Source organism: Antechinus flavipes, chromosome 1 (genome assembly GCF_016432865.1).
Source record: "Antechinus flavipes isolate AdamAnt ecotype Samford, QLD, Australia chromosome 1, AdamAnt_v2, whole genome shotgun sequence".
Lineage (NCBI taxonomy): Eukaryota > Metazoa > Chordata > Mammalia > Dasyuromorphia > Dasyuridae > Antechinus > Antechinus flavipes.
Window position 1 is genome coordinate 142,365,414 of NC_067398.1, and position 18,072 is coordinate 142,383,485.

At 33.4% G+C, this 18,072-nt stretch overlaps 1 protein-coding gene across 3 annotated transcripts in view; it reads right to left on the reverse strand.

Annotated features, from left to right (window-relative positions):
• Window positions 1-18,072, reverse strand: part of LOC127557716 (cAMP-specific 3',5'-cyclic phosphodiesterase 4D) — a 650,198-nt gene that overhangs the window by 202,486 nt on the left and 429,640 nt on the right. For all 3 annotated transcript variants that reach the window (XM_051991033.1, XM_051991038.1, XM_051991028.1), the window contains exons 3-4: window positions 14,851-14,887; window positions 4,177-4,250 (exon numbers count right to left, since the gene is read on the reverse strand). In XM_051991033.1, coding sequence (XP_051846993.1) covers window positions 4,177-4,250; window positions 14,851-14,887 — 111 coding nt within the window. The remainder of the gene's footprint in view (window positions 1-4,176; window positions 4,251-14,850; window positions 14,888-18,072) is intronic.

Genomic DNA, 18,072 nt, shown 5'->3' on the forward strand with positions numbered 1-18,072 from the left:
GAGACAGTAGCTAGAGTACTGGGCTAGAGTCAGAGTCAGAAAGACCTGAGTTCAAATCTAGACTTACTAGCTTTTTGATCCTGGGCAAGTCATTTAACTCTGTTTGCCTCGGTTTCCTCATTTGTAAAATGAGCTGGAGAAGAAAATGGCAAACCAAAAACAAACACCCCCTCCCAAAAAAAAAGAAAAAAAGAAAAAACCTCAAGGAAGATCATGAAGTCAGATGTGACTAAAAATGACTATGACCACCACAATTGATATTGCCAATCTTTCTGTGACCATCTGAACAGGGCTAAAATCAAGAATCTGATATGAAGACCCTACTAAATATACTCTTGCAAAGTATCCTATGTCAGAAGGCATGAAGTGGATGAGGAAGAGCATGGGACTTCGTGTCAAAAGACCAGGATGCATCGTCTGACACTATGGGTCATTCCTTTCATTGAAATCCATAGACTTTAGTCCCTTCATCCATTAAGTAGGGATCACAATACAGGAACTACCTAGTTCCACAGGGTTGGTCTGAGGAAAGCTTTTGGTGAATACTAGAAGAATTATAACTAGAAAATAGGGCAACAGTACAAGAACTTTACTCTGCCCTATTTTCAGGAGATCTTTTCTCATAATTCATGTAAACCCTCATCTATAGAGTACTATACTTCCTTTTAAATTTTATTTGATTTAATTTTGACATAAATAAAAATTCTGTTACATATACCTAGATTTACTTCTGATAGTTTCCTTAGTTTCATATGAAATAACAAATGCCACTAGTGGAAATCTATTTGTCAAATAGAAAAAAAAAAGTGACTTGGAAATCTGATTTAAAGTATATTATGAATTCCCAAATATGGGACTTCTCCTATTTCTTTGAAATATATTTGACTGATGCAAGAGGTAATGCATTATAGTGGCTAACATATCTAATGAGATTTAAGGTCTCATTATATGATCTCATTTGATTTCTATCACTTTCTAGGGTAGGTGCTATAATTGTCTGCACTTTACAGATGAAGAAACTGAGGCTATGAGAAGGTATTTTGCTCAGGGTCACAAAACTAGTATTTGAGGTAGGTTTGAAATCAGATCTTCTGGACTCCAAATCTGTCACTCTACCTGCTTGCCTAAGTCAGGTCAACAACTTCTCCTTCTGAAACAATGGATATTCTTTCACTACTCTTTCATTAGTCAAAAAAAAAAAAAAAAGAGAGATGGTTTCCTCTAAGAAAAGGACTATACATGTTTTTAAACTAAACACATTTTGAATAATTAGTTTATATGTAGGAAAAAATGGAATTATTGGCTATCTGCTCTCTCTTTAAAATAAAACTCCTAACTGAGACCATAGGGAATGTGAGTACTTAATCACCTGATATTTCAACATTTCAGGATGTCACCTAAGTTGATCTTTTGAATCATGGTCACATATCTTTTTTGGAAAATGACGTGAAACTCATTTCTATTTGGAAGCAGTTTTGGGAAACAACAATAACAACAAAATCTAACTTAAACCTCCCTTAATCCAAGTTTATACTGAAACCCAACACCAGACAACAGTCAGACTTCCATGAAAAGAATTTTTTAAAGCATAAAAAACTGTTATTACCAAGACAAGGAAAGAATGAAGAAAATAACAGAAAGAAAGCTAAAAAATTAACCTTAGTACTATTTAATGTTATCACTTCAGGCTTCCTGGACTTCCTTCCTGCATACTCAGAAGTTGGATGAGACAAGGGAGAACATCACAGTTCTCACTGTCTGTGGAATCCAGGGGTATAGTTGAAACATTCCAATGACGCAGCTAATGGTTAACCTCTCTGGGCCAACAGGTGGCAAGAACAACTTGGAAACTCTGCCATGTGGTGCAGCTGGCAATCCATCTCTGACAGTGTGAGAGTCTGTGATTTCTTATCAATCTAGATAACAGCTCTAAGACAGGTTGAGGTCTTTTCATGGAAAGACATAAAAAGTCTAATGCAAATATTCATTTGTCTTAGAAGCCAACTTGATTTTAAAATTAATCCAAGGGGATTTAGGTCCATTGTAGGTTTATGGCCCAGACTCAGAAGTTGTACCTCTGTATTTAAATTTTTATGTCCTTGTAATACAGATGGGAACTGAAATACCATCCAAACTTCTGGTTTATGGAATATAAGTATTCAAACATCTTTTAAGAAAAAAGTCTAGGGGCCATCATGTTTCCGCAGCTGGAAGATCTATCATTTGTCTAACGATAAGCTTTCATGAAATTTCAGAATCAGAAAGGAACTTAAGACATCGTTTGGTTCCAGGTTTCTTAACATGGTCCATGAACTTAGTTTTTGTTTGTTTGTAAAAAATTTTTAAGATTGTATCTCAATATAGTTACTTTCTTTTAAAATCCTCTGTATTTTTTTTTTTTTCATTTAAAAATACTCTGAGGAGTCCACAGTTACTACACTGCTAAAAGGGATCATACTACCAAGACAACAACAACAAAATAGATTCAGAATCTCTGATCTTGTCTAACTTCCTTATTTTATGGATAAAGAAAGTGAGATACATAAAAGTTAATGGATTTATCCAAGGTTATACAGTTACTAAACATAACTGAACTTGAATCAAGATTTTCCTGTCTATGACGATTTTCCCTCAACCACATGATTGAAGCTAGTCTAAAAGCATTTGTAAATTTCTTAATTCCCACACTATGTGATATGAGTTTCTGAAATGGAATTTTTTAAAAAAAATTAACATCATATTTGCATGGAGCAATTGATAAAGTACCTTATCTTCCTGAGTTCAAATCTGGCCTCAGACACTTAATAACTCTGTGACCCTAGGCAAGTCACTTAATTTTGCTAAAATTTCTTTATCTGTAAAATGAGCTGGAGAAGGAAATGGTCACCCACTCCAATATCTTTGCCAAAAAAATCCCTAATGGGGTCATGAAGAGTTGGGCATAACTGAAATAACTCAAAAAACAATAAAACATTAGCATTTAGCAAAATTGGGAAGTTATTACTTTCTTGATCATGGTGAGGCTTCAGACAGTACACTAATCTTAAATTTTCCATTTGCTTACAAGGATGGGTAGGAAACCCTCTGATTTCCCAGATTTCAAACCTTTAAGTGGCCTCCAAAGGATGGTATATGTGTGTTAATAATTATTATATAAATCATACATCACAGGCCTTCAAGTTCCATATAATGTTTTAATTACTGGTTGGCTAATATCTAACAATCACAAAATATTCTTTGTCTATCTTTTCTCTGTACGTGGCATTTGAGGAGTAAGCTACTAGTAACACTGGTGACAACTACAAAGACTTCACTTCTCTGTTACAGAAAGGAATGTAATTGTAAACTCTGATAGTCAGGATTAATTTTCATTTTTTCTAAGAGAATGTGGTTTATCTCATTAGAATACTTACTTTAGGAAGTAAGAAATAACTCAAACATGAAACTACAATAACTTTAATTATAAATCTGATGAACATTTTAATTTCCTATTCACCTTTTTTAGGCAGATCTTTAAAGATAGATGTTTAACTTAAAAACCTTCCATTTGTTATTTTTTTCCTAGTTTATTGATCTTTACATAATAAGTCATTTTAAAAATGGATCTTTTAATCATATAAATTAACTTGAGCTCAGGCATACAAACTAATTTTTTCATTTGATCCTAAAAAATTGATTCCACTTTTAAAGAATTTTATTGTCAGTAGAAAATATCATTTCTAAAAGGCCTTTCTGCAGTCTTTCTCCTGCAATTTCATGATAAAATATAAAATATGATATAAATCACAATTAAAAAAAAGAAACTGCATGCATGTTGCTCATCTGATTTTGAATTGACTTGAGGGCTCAAAGGATCAATTACTAATGGTTAATTTATAGCAAGTCAGAAATATAAAGTTACCCTGAGTTTAAATAACTGGGCAAAGGACAAACAGGCCAAGTGACTGCTGACAGATGGAATCCCTGGGTTCAGAGGTCATATTATTCCACTTCTGCCATGGAGCCATCACTGCAAAGTATTTATAGAAAATGGAATGGTTGTCATATGACTTCATTTGAGTAGTTGGCTAATAATGGAATGATGCCATGAAATCTAATCTTCTAACTTGGGTTCAAGGAAATGAGGAAAACATTCATTCAAAAGTACAGTGGGGAATTGGGGGAAGTACAACTTACTTGCTAGGTGCTCGGTCTTGTAAATTGGTTAATGCAGCAAAGTTATTCCGTACAGTACGCAGGCTGGCCAGGACCTGCAAAAAAGAAAGACAGTTGCATATTTTTAGTACCAGCAGTACCGTATAATTCAAAATGACAAATGTGACTTTGCTATTGATTAAATCATGCCAAATATTGAACCAGAGTTTCTTAGCATTGAAACTACCACTCTCTGTTTGAAGTTGGGAATTGGTCATTTTTTAATTGTGTCCATCTCTTCATGACCCTATTTGGGATTTTCTGGGTAAAAATACAGAAGCATTTCCTTTTCCATTTCATTTTACATATAAGGAACCTGAGGCAAACTGGATTTATTCCAGTCATTTGACTTGCCAAGGGTCAATACAACTAGTAAGGGTTTGATTCCAGTTTTGAATTCAGAAATATGAAATTTTTTGACTCTAAACCTAGTGCTCTATCCACTGTGCTACCATTTCCCCCACACTTAGCTCAAAAATGGAGGGGTTTCATCTGGTTTGTTGACCACCATCTTGTTTGGTTCCCAATATACATACACAACAATAATTCTTGCTACCAATGCCAATAAAAGTTACTGTCTTTGACTATGAGAGATAGAATGGCCAAGCAGATAGAGCTATGGCCAGGAAAATGAATCTTAACTCAGACACTCACTAGATGCACAACCAAGGGCAAGAATTTAATTATTTAACCTCTCTGAGCTTTGGTTTTATTTCTCTTCAAAATCAAGAAGTAAATATATAATAAAATATTGAAATTCAATGGCTTCTAATTAAAAATTGATGGTCTAGTGATCAACATCCCTTCCCATAATTTTTCATTTGAGTGGAACTAGAAGGAGGATAAAGGGATTGGAGCCACACTGGAATGAGAAGTAAGTGTCAGATAGTTTTCTTATTCTACTTCACTGCCCTTCCTCTGTATGTCCCAATTTCCATTAGAACTAAGCCCAGAAAAGTGTATTTTAAATGATTTGCATTGAAGAAAGAGAAAACTTCTCAGCATAAAAGGTACAGCAGTGTTAGTTGTAGTACTATCAAAGTAAAATAACAATTAGTAATTTACACTGATATTTTCCTTTATCATTTGTTGATCATGGTATGAAAGATACATAAGTTTCCAGGATTCCAGGATAGCTCCATTTCCCCTCCTCCCATATTTTCAGATTCAGGAAAATGGCCTCAGATCCCAGCTCAGACACTAACTAATGATGATTCAGGGAAAGAGTATAAATATGATTTAGACTCTATTGAAAGGAGAATGAATTCTTCAAGGTCGCTAAGGAATTACTTCATGGGCATGGTGTTGCAAAAGAGTTATCCTTTATAAGAATTGTTAGAGGTTCATAAAAGTGTCTATAGCCATGATTAACTTGAATACTTTCAAGAATTAGATTAACATTCAAAATATTGCCAACTCTGGCTTGCTTGCTCTCTAAGCTATAATTCCTGAAATTACCTATGCATTTCCACCTGGATGTCCTACCTGGATACCCAAACTCAAAATACAGACAAATGAACTCATCAACTTCTTATATAAATCTTCCCTATCACCGACTTTCTTTTTAATGGTAGTTAAGTTGGCTTGAGTGAAATTTGAGTCATCTTTGACACTTAACTCTTTCTTGTACCCCAAGTCCTATAAAACAATTTCCAGGCCAGCTCTTTCTACTCTAGCAACATCATCCTCACCCTCTCTGCTTTCATTGTTAGCATCTGGTTCAAGTTCTCTAAACTTCTTAATTGAATCACTATAAAAGTCTCCTAACCATCTGTGATCCCTCCACTCTTTCCCTTTCTAGTATAGTTTTTAAACAGTTGCCAAAATAATTCTCTTAAAATATGTCCTGTCCATGCTACTCCTCTGTTCCAGAAACTTATTTGTGGCTCCATTCCTATTGGTTATAAAATAAAAAATCAACTCTAAAAGCTGACATTTAATATTTTCCACAATCTGGCTCCCAAACACTTTTCCATAATCTCATTTCATTGTTCTCCCTTTTACACATTTATATTCCTTATATGCCCTCTCCCATTTTTATACATTTGGACAGGCTATTTTTCTAAGCCTGAAATGTATCTTCATCTGTTCCTACTGAAATCTTTATGGTTTTTTCAATGTACAGATCTAACCATCATCATTTCCATGGAGCTTTCCACTTTTCTCTAACCCCCAGCCTCATCCTAGCCTGCTGGCTCTACTTATCCCCAAGTGAAAATGATCATTTTCCTTCTCTAATCTTTCTAAGATACTCTATGTAAATTGTTCCTTCTATCATTATAGCCTACCTTGCATTTTGCTTATTTTTGCACATGTCATCCTCCTCAAGAAGTTATAAGCTCTGTTAAGTGCAAGGCCTGCTATTTTCCCCTCATATCCCCAGGATTTAGTAGTGTCTTCTATATGGTAGATTCTTAGCAAATATTATTTATTGAACAAATGGGTATATTGCAACTCTCAGAATTTAGCTTATAAGAGATAATTAAGATAATTAGTCACTTTCTGACAAAGTATAGATCTGACTACGTCACCCCTTTTGCTCAATTAATTCCCATGGTTCCCTCTCTGCCTTCAAGATCAAATATAAAATTCTCCACTTGATGTTGAAAGTCTTACATAACATGGTCCCTCCCTATTATTCCAGTCTTGTTATAATTTACGTTTTCACACACACATTTTCTACAATTTAGTGATCCTGGCCTCCTTGTTCATTGCACAAGATACTCCATGTTCTGACCCTATGCATTTTCAGTGGCCATCACCTATGCCCAAAATGCAGCCTCATCTCTGCCTGGCTTTCTTTAAATCCCAATTAAAATCTCAACTTCCATAGGAAGCCTGTCCTTTCCCACTCTTAATTCTAGTGCTTTCCCATATTGATAATTTACAATTTATCTTGTAAATGGCTTGCGTGGAAATCGTTACTTGCATGTTGTCTTCCTATTAGACTGTGAATCCTTGAGAGCAAGGACTGTTTTACCTTTTTTCTACCCCTAGAACTTAGCACAGTGCCTAGTATATAATAGGTGTTTAATAAATGTTAATTGATTGATAATAATCTTCTTGGATATGAAGCCTTTGCTGTTGTAAAAGTAATCCTGTAAGTTATTCTGTATAAAGTATGTATTTTATCAAACATGCCAGTGAAGAGTTCAGAATATAACCAACATACCAATCTATATATCCATTTTCTAGGCAAATATTATTGTTTTGATATAGTTATAATGGCTGACTAGCAAATAACTTGCTAAAGGAACTTACAACTGGATAAATACTAAAATAGTAAGATTTCACATTTGCATTGTACTTTGTAGCTAGAATTTATTGAGTATGGGAGTGATGTCAAATTTGCACTTTAGGAAAATTCCTTTGGCATCTGAATGGAGAATGTATTGGACATGAAAGAAACTTGATTTAGGTAGAACAATTAGTAGGATTATTGCCATAGTCCAGACCAAAGGTAATAAAGTCTTGGTCTTGAGTGGTAGTTATTTGAGTAGACAAAAAGGAATGGATGCAAGAAATGCTGTTGGGGGAAGAAAAGACAAGACTTGAAAAAGATTGCAAATGAATCCATCATGAGTAGACATTGGACCAGGGCAAGTGATTGCTTATATATCTCTTATTTTTGAGAAAGAATAGGAAAAAATCCAGCTAGATTTGGGTTCCTGTAGTTTATTTCAAATAACATTGAGTTTCTGATGCTGGGAATCATTTGCCCTTTGCCTATGACTAGACAAGGTCTTTCCTTCCTCTTGAAAGAATCCCTAGAGCATATACATGACAACTTCTCCTCTCTATTTTCCTTAAGTGCCTCATGGCTGCTCACCAAAAGGGATCACTCAACTTTTCCTCAATGAAAATGAAGTCAAAAAAATTAAAGCTCTTTTCTTTCCATCACTCCTTTCCAAGGAGTTTTCAATGTCCTGAAAATAAGGAGGTTGACAAACGCAGTAGGAAAGAGATACTCACAGAGTCATAGAGGTTCTACTTATGATGGCTCACATTCCCACCGGGAATCGTTAAATACTATAACCATTTAACAGATACAACTTAAAATCTTTTTTAGATGCAATTTTTTTTTTTTTTTTAGTAATGACAGTAATTAAAATAAATTCCCTATTTAAAAAAGATAGAGAGAACAGACAGGTTCCACTGAACAATTAAATAATTCTAAGATATTTTTTAAAATCCCAGTGGCACAATCGATTAAAAAATTGAGTTTTAAATTAGGAAAGTCTAGGTACAATTCCATCTACAGATATTTACCATCTGACTGAACCTAAGCAAGCCACTTAATCTGTCTTCCAAAGATTTTTTTAATCAATAAAATGGGACTATGAATAGCACCTACCTCACCAGGAAATTTTGAGGATTAAATGACATATCGGTACAATGATATATAAACTTTAAAGTACTATATGAATGTCACCTTTTGTTATTATTATGAAAAATACAATTATTTTAATGATTAACTCAGAAAGGCAAATTAATAATAAGAACATGATAGAAATCTGACTGCAAATTTTTAAAAATATATTGATAAAGAAAAATTATGCCATTGCAGCTCTTATTTTAAAAACACATATAGAATGATAAATTAGATTTGGGATCAGAGAAGCAGGATTCAGATCAAAACTTTACAACTTATTGTCTGTAACCTTAGAAATGTCCCATGACCAATTACATGTATGGTCTTGGGCAAGATACATAAACTCTCAATCTCTGTTTCCCCCTCACTAAAGTTAGTAGTCTGAAGCTGGGTCACTCCCAAGATTCTTTCCACCTCTAAATCTAACATTTCAGGACCTACTTAAAGAAATGAGTTATCAGAAACTTTGTACATGTACTTTTTGGACAATTTCAATTCTCTGCCACTAGATGGCTTCCAATCACACATTGTAAACATAATAGAAATGGATTGGGGAAGCCAAGGATTCTTTTTGAAAGAGTTAATTTCCTTTCATATCCTCAAACAAATGCAAAATGTAGAAATAGTGTTAATTCTTAAGGGGAGGACATCTCTTTGATTAGGAACAAATTCTATTACATAGATACATATGAGAAAGTTATTTAGGAGACTTAGGTATTGGGAGGAAAGATATCCTTGGATAAGCACTGAAATTAAGAGTAAGAAGGGCCTGAGTTTATATCCTTTACAAGACATTAATGTCCTAGGAGACACTGGTCAAACCATTTAAGCTCTCTATGGTTCATATTCCTCATCTTTTAATTGATGAAATCAGACTCAATAGCCTATAACATTATTTTACTTTGTAAATTGATAATTCTATTATTCTACTTTAACTGAATTATTAATATATCTTAAAACCTTAAAAATGTAAGTCACGACTTCAGTAAACATCACAGCTCTTAGAGCTAGAAAGGACCTTAGTGATCACACAGTCTCATTAAGATTTGAAGACAGATTCTCTGATTGCAGACTCACTGCATTTTCCATTATCCTAAAGTGCCTATGGTCAGAAACAGGCTGATTCTTGTTAGGGTCTTCTTTCATGATCTATCTGGCTTCAGTTTAGTCATTTTCAGTTGTATTTGACTCTTCATAATCCCTTTTTACAGTTTTCTTGGCAAAGATACTGTTGTTGTTGGCCATTTCCCTTGCCAGCTCATTTTATAGATGAGGGAATTGACTCAAATGGGGTTGAATGATCTGCCCAAAGTCACCCAGCTAGTAAGTAGCTGACATCAGATTTGAATTCAAGAAAATGAGGTTTTTTTTTACTTCAGGCTTCATATTCTGAGCACTATGGAGTCATCTAGATGCCTTGGATACTTCTATTTAATTGGAAGCATAAGGTGGCAACTAATTGTTTCTTTGTTTGTTTTGGCTATATTACACTATTTTAATTAATGCCAAAATTTTTCTGTGAAGTTCTCAAAACTCTTATGCCAACAATGCACAGGGCAGAGTTATTTGGTCGATTATCTATATTCTATTTTCCAAGTTCTGTCTCTGAAACAAACTAGCTCTATGACCATTTACACAATTCTTACATTCTCAATGCACCAGGCAACAGTTTAAAAACAATGATGATAAAATAAAATAAAAACAATGATAAACATAGACGTCTATTAACAGAAGAAGGTTCCTTTCCTGGGAATTCCCTACACCAATGAATTCAAAGGATGTCCCAAAAAAAATCCTATATGTTTAAGTCTTCTTTCATTAAATAATTTAAGGGCTTTGCATTAATTTTAAAAAGTGTGTATATGTCCCTTCCACCTTCCTTGATCAAAAGCTCAGTTTCATTTGACATTGCAAATTCCCAGATAGGAACTCTAAAGAACTGAGGAGTGTTTGTGGTTTTGATTTTATTTATTTATTTATTTATTAGCTTCATGGTTCCCCAAAGAGTTTTATTATTTGAAATGAAAAATAAATACAAGATAGTCAGACTGTAACAACAGGACTGCTGAGACCAAGGGTTGCCAAGTACAAAGAGGCTTTTCTTGCATTTTCATCAGCTTTGTGTCTCCCGGGGGCTTCTCCCTGATGCCCAGCCAACTTACCATCATACTTCTGAAGGGAAAATGCCAATTTCAAAGTAAGTAGCATAGCTGTAGGATTTCTCAGAATGACACTTAGATTCTCCTGCCCGGGGAATTACCTGCTGAAAGGTCTCTATCAGTAGCAACAGGAGAATATTTCAAAAAAGGAATCAGCTAAATATTTGATGGGATATTGTCAATTTTTCTAAGGTTTAAGTTGATTTTGAGTTTCAAAGGGAGATACTTAGAGAAACAAAGAAGGGAAGAAAGAAGGAATTTTGTTTAAACATTGGAAAGTTTTTCCTGACCTTGACTGCAGTTTAAAGAGTTGGATAATAATAAATACATAGTACTTACATATATGCCTTAATACACAACTCTGTGGTGTAGCTACTAGACATATTATCACCATTTTAAAAAAAGAGAATAATAAGGCCAAAAGTGATTAAGTAACTTGCCTATGATCACACAGCTAAGTAAATGTTACATATAGGATTTAAATTGTTTTCCTAAACTTCAAGTCTAGCATTCTAACAACTGCTTCGTACTGAATCTCCAAATTACTACCAAAACTCTACAATCTGTGTCTTCATCTACCTGGAGTGTTTATGGCATATACTTTGGTCCTCTCCAGAAATAATGATGATAATACTACCTCACATTTATATCTTGCTTGATCAAGGGTACTAAATTCAAATAGAAATGCTGTCTTAAAACACACACACACACAAACACAAACACACAGAATATCTGTGTTGAAATATATTTTTATATATTTTATTAAATATTTTTAAATTACATTTTAATCTAGTTTCTTCATATGAGAGTTTTATAGGCTTCATGTGGATCTACATGGCTTCATACGTTCTTCTAACACTGATTTTATTATTCTTCATATGTTCAGAAAAAATTTAGAAAAGGAACACATTTGATGATATACCTAAGCTTGATGACTATAAAGCAAATGTATTTTACAAATGGGACTTTTCAGCAAGAAAATAAATATAAGATGGATTTAAAAGATTCTTGTCTGTGATTTCTTTACAATGAATAGTAAGCAAGATGATAATATGAGAGATAATGGTGGAGAATTTCTGTTACCTGGCTCAGAGACTAGAAATCTTTGAATAACTTACCTACGATTGGATAGTTTTTCTAACATTCACAAATTCAGTTAGTTTAGATGTGGCCAAAACTAACTGGGAAATGTCCATTAATATAGAAGCAAATAACTTGTTTGCGTGACTACCATATTTAGTACTGGTCTGAAAGTTCCTTGAAGGTAGAAGGATTTCAATTAATCACTCTTGGTAAAAGTGTCTAGTGACTCAGGCACTTTATAAACACCAGCTAACCTCAAACTATAAGATCACAGCTAGAATTATATCTGTTTTATCTGTATACATGCTAACCACAACTGGGAGCCACATCTAACATGTTACTTACCTGATGGTCTCAGAGAACAATGAGGCATTCCTTATTGGACGTGGCACTCTTTATGAGAGAAATGTGTTTTGCTTGATTATGCATACCTGTTATAAGAGTTTAGTTTTTCTTTCTCTTTGTTTTTCTCCAATAAAGAGAGGTGGGAAGGCAAAATACTTGTTAACTAAAAATAAAATTCAAATTAGCTCACTGTCTCTTCCATTGACTGTGAGTTCCTTAAGAGCAAGGACTAGTTTTTGACTATTTTTTTTTTTTGTATCCCCATCCTTTAGCACAGTGTCTGGAATATAATAAGCCCTTAATTAGTATTTGTTGATTGACTAAGAAGTAGAGTCAGATTTGCTTTATTTGTACATTCTAAGCTTATGTGTTCATTATCTTAGATTCAAAGAGTGAACTTTTTTTTTAAATTATCTCATCCTCCATTTTAATAATTTATCCTTTTATTTGCTGATTGTCAGAAAGTATTGGAGAACAGGTTTGGCCATATGAAAAGAGCAAGAAAATTAAATGAACAAATCAAGGTTTTTACTACTACCTCAGAGAATGTTGAAAGGGGATTTCTATTAAGATGGATGAATCATCTATGGAGGATTTATGGGAAGCATGGGAACAAGAAATATTCAAGATGAGATGGTGTCAGTTTTGATATGCAACATTTGAGGGAATACTCATATTGATAGTCTTAATAGTTTTTTGGTATACTTAATTATCTTTTTATCATTTAACATAAGTTAGCTTCACTATCTGAGTACAATGAAAATGGAATGATCATAATTGAAGATTTATATATTTCTTCATACTTCCATGCCTGATCCTATTAGCTTTTTTTACCCTTCCCACCCTATACCCTGAAAGCTTGACTATCAAAGACGTAATAAATGGAGGAGAGAACATTGTCTAAAAATCACTATAAATTTAGGACATGACCAAATAGTGGTGTTATCAAATCACAAAACTTTGAACTTTCTTTTCAATAGTGAAACATAGTCCTATACAGGCCTTCAAAAAGATTCTCCAACCATATTAATATTGATTTTATACCAGATTTAAAATATACTTGAGCATCATAGGGAAACAGAAGGTACCACATATTTTTCCTCTAATCTGAGATATTTGGGGACTTAATTAGAAATAATTAAGGACAAAAGAGGCAACATAGGGTAGCGCGTTGGGCACTGAATTTAAAGAGAGAAAGATTTAGATTCAAATCTCACCTCAAATACTTACTAGTTGTAAGACCTGAACAAGTTACTAAACCTCTTATGTAAAAGGAGGACACAAATTTGATGGTCTCTAAATCTATTTCTCCAGCTCAAAATTTATGAAACTGTATGAATGACATCTTGGGACTTTTTGAGGAACAAAGCTTTTGGGTTGAATAATAATAATTTCTGAAGGATTAGCATAATAAGTTGCTTTATTTTCAAACTAGAAATGAAGCTTTTAGTTAAGTCAAATACTTATCAGATTCTGCCTGGTGTGGTTGAAAGAGTAAGTAACAGGAATTCAACAGACCTGGATTCAAGGCACAGGTTTACTACTATATCCTTGGTCATGAGTTTTCTCATGAATTAATCTCTAAGATCCTTTCTACTTATAGTTGTTGAGATGATTCTAGATGAAGTGCTGATCTCCTACAAGTTATGCCACAAACCAGTAAAGATTAAAAACCACTTGAAATCAGTGTGTTTTATTCTCTCTTTAATGCCTTAAGAAATGGATGACTTGTATTCCAGGATTATTCATGATTATCATTAACCAGTATCCTCAACCAGTCTATCATCCCTCTTTTTTGGGGGGGAGGGGGTCTTAAGTGAACATGTCATTAAACACTATCTTGTGTTAGAAAAACCTCACATGATTTTTTTAGACAATTTTATTTTTCAGACTCCTTGAAATTTTAAAATTCTTTTAAACAATATTTTATTTTTTTCCAAATACATATAAAAATAGTGTTCAACATTCACCTTTGCAAAACCTTATATTTCAATTTTTTCTCCCTTTTCTTCTCTGCCCTCCACAAAACAGCAAGCAATCCAATTAAACATATACAATTCTTATAAATATATTTCCACATTCATTTTTAGACAATTTTAGGTCAATTTAATGGATCTGGATTATTCTGGTTTTAAATATATATATGTAAATATCTTCATATATTTGTGTGTGTTTGTATATATATATATATATATATACATAAATACAGAGAGAGAGACAGAGAAAAACAGAGATGGAGAGAAGTATAGCATGGTCTAGTGAATAGATGGAGAATGGGTTTTTGAATAAGATAAATTCACATCCTACCTTTTGTACTAGCTATATGACCATAGACAAGTGATGTAACTTTTTACTATACCCTTCAGCAACTCTTTAAGATGACAGATTTTGGAAGAGGCATCCATCTACATTGGTGGAAGAAATTTCCACACCAATCAATTTGAGGAAATGGGCCTCCAGTATCTTGGTTTACACAAAAAAGATTAATTAAAAGTCTTAAGATGTAGATAAATGCCATTGCTAGGTTCCTTTTCTGGTTCCTTTTAATTATCTGAACTAGCCACCAAATCAAATCCATATTTAAAAACAAATAATTACTTCTCCATTTTCTCCCATCTCAGTTTGAGCCTCAAATTTTACTTCTAGGTTTCTAAGAAATCAAATCACGGATAAAATTCTCATGAAAGTTGTGCTTACCTGAGCAAATGGAGTCACAATCAAGTCATCTCCATGTCTGAAAAATAAACCAAATTCATATTAGACATTAACAATGCCTCTGGCTCTTTTTCAACCACAACTTCTAATTATACTGAGTACTTCTTAGTATAATATCATCTCATTTCTTTAGCATCTGTCTTCTCTAGACATTGTATGGTGCAATTGAAATGTGGACACAGGACATTAATCTTTGTATATATGGAAAATATTAAAATAATTGTCTAACTGCCCCATACCTTCATGAAAGAATGAAATTTCTGCAAAAATCCAAACAACTGCAATACAATGTATCAATCAGGTGGAGGAACGGACATACAAAGTATCAGGCGACACGGCATTATCCAAGCCAATTTCTTGGTCCCATATTCTTCTCTACCAATATCTCCAGTTATTCTTGGTATTAACAAACAAGGGGTGCTTCTGGAGTTGGGTGGGAGCACCCATGGGGCCAGGGCACATCTAAGTATTGGAAGTGATTAGCATTGAGCCTTCCTAGTTATCACTCGTGAGCAGTGGATGAGCTAGTAACTGTAGATGACTGGGGACTGCATCATAGACTAATAAAAACCTACTAAAATTTTTGAACTGACTCACATACCCACTGTTACAGCGAGTATTACCTAGTGTGTGCTGTTGCTGCAGCAACCTAAACCACACCATGCCAGGTGATGCTGGCGCAAGGTATCAGCCTGACATGCCTCCGAGAGGGAAGGGGAAGGGAAATGTTTCTGATTTATTTCAATTGCACAACATACTACGTTGAGGAAGGAGAGTCACTTGGTCCCAAAGCTATTTCATGATCTTTCCACACTCTGCAAAGGCCATCAAAAATCTACATGGGAATTCTCCTCTCTCCTCTGCACCAATCTGGCTACCAGGATTTGGGGTTCCAAGGAATGATATCAATATGCAAATGTAGTTATTCTTTACAGCAATTCACAGACATAACATTATGCACACTATAACTAAACCCCTTAACTCATTGAGGAACAATTTGAAAAGAACTTAGAATGACCTGAAATAATTCTCTCAAATTTGGTAAAAATTCTTGAAAATAAAAATGTAGAAAGTAAAAATCAGGAAAAGGTCAGAAAATTACATCAAAGAACAGTTATGACTGATTATTTGGAGCTTCTGCAAATGACCTGCCAGGACAGATATTTGTTCCAGTTTATAGTTTAACATTTCTTTAGTATTATAAATATCATAAAAATCAAAATCTTAATTCTTAATCATGAAATTCAATGTCTATTTAATAAAGACATAAATAAAAAATAAAAAATGATTTAACAAGTTCATAAAATTGAAAAATAACATTTATTAATAAATTCATTTTAACATGATAGGAAAAAAGATAAAGAGTTTATCTAGTAAATGTAGGAAATCTACTTTCTTATCACAAGGATCTTTAGGACAACTTTAAGGAAATTGTGAGGAAAAAATTATGGAAGAATACGACTGGAAAACTATACTCTGCCCATGAATGTGTTGTTGTTCACATGTGTTCAACTCTTCATAATCCTATTTGGAGTTTTCTTAACAAAAATATTGGAGTAGTTTGCCATTTTTTTTCTCCAGTCCATTTTACAGATGAGAAAATTGAGGCAAATAGGGTTAAATGACTTGTTCAGATCACACTGCTAATAAGTGGCTGAGGAAAAAAAAAAGAATAGGAAAAATAAATAAATAAATAAGTGGCTGAGGCCAGATTTAAACTCAGAAAGATAAATCTTTTTGACTTCATGCCCAGTCTCTGGCCTCTGTACACTATGGTGCCACCTAACTGCCTGCCCCTGAATAGGTAGAATTGATATAAATGTAGCTGGGTAATTTAATGGACAGAGCCCTGGTCCTATACTTAAGGAGATCTGAATTCAAATACAGTTGACACTCCCTAGTTTTATAACCTTGGAGAAAATCACAACCTCTTTATGTTTCAATTTCCTCATCTGTTAAATGGGGATGACAATGGGAACTATGCCTCAAAGTTGTGGTGAGGATGTTAACATTTTAAAAGCCCTTTGCAAATCTTAAAGCAGAATACAAAAGCAAATTACTATCATTAATATAGCAAAAATGTCAATATTATCCAGGTTAGTATAAATTAAGTTTCATGTAAATGTTCCAGTACTTAGGGTAGCAATACTACACTAATTAAAATGAAGTTAATTACAATACCAAAAGATAAGAAACAATAGGATCTAAATAAAATAATAACATAAAACACAAAAGCACAAAAACAAAGAGGTGAGAATAAAAGTACCTCTGCTTTATTTGGAAGAGGAAAGACAGGGAGCAAACTATCTGTCAATTGTGACATACTAACATGATAATATTATTTAGTTTAAAACACAACCATTATAAAAATACAAAGAAGTATAGGTACTTAGTAAATGATTGAAGTGATTCAATCAAGAAATCAAAATTAAAACATACTATTGGCTATCATAAGCTGAATTTATATACTATTTCAAGGTTTGCAAAGCAATTTACATGTTATCTTGTTTCTATGACTACAACAATAAATATAGCATTTTAGAGTACTTTAAGGTTTTCCAGATGCTTTACAAATATTATTTCCCTTTATCCTCAAAATAATTGGTGTGTAACATTGTGAGAATTACCACTTTACAGATGAGAAAACTGAGGCAGAGAGAGATTTGCATGTCTTGCTCAGAGTCAAAGCTGATGTGACCGAGGTATTCTTAACTCCTGGTCTATTTAGCAGCCTACTATACCATCTAACTTCTTGAGCCTCATAACAAGCCTATGAGAAAAGTTACCATTATTATTCCTATTCTATAGATGAGGAAAATTGAGGCTAAGAAAAGTTAATTTATATGTCCAGGGGGACACAACTAATGTCTAAGGCAAAATTTGAATGGAAGTCTTCCAGACAGAGTATAAATTCTACACTCCAGCAACTGACTGACTATATATGACAAAAGGAAATGAAGAACAAAACAAAAAAATATATACATATGGGAAAGAGATTAGAAGCAAAATGAGTAAAAGAAAAGTGTTACTGTGTTGTTAAAATTTGTCACATATACATTTAATAAAATGTAAATAATTTGGAAGTTTAAAGCTTTATGAGAGAGTTTATTCTTCATATTGTTTATTTAATTAATTAAAATGAGCTAATTCTTTTTTTATTATAATTTTTTTTTAAAGAATGCATACAAAATTTAGGGATATACA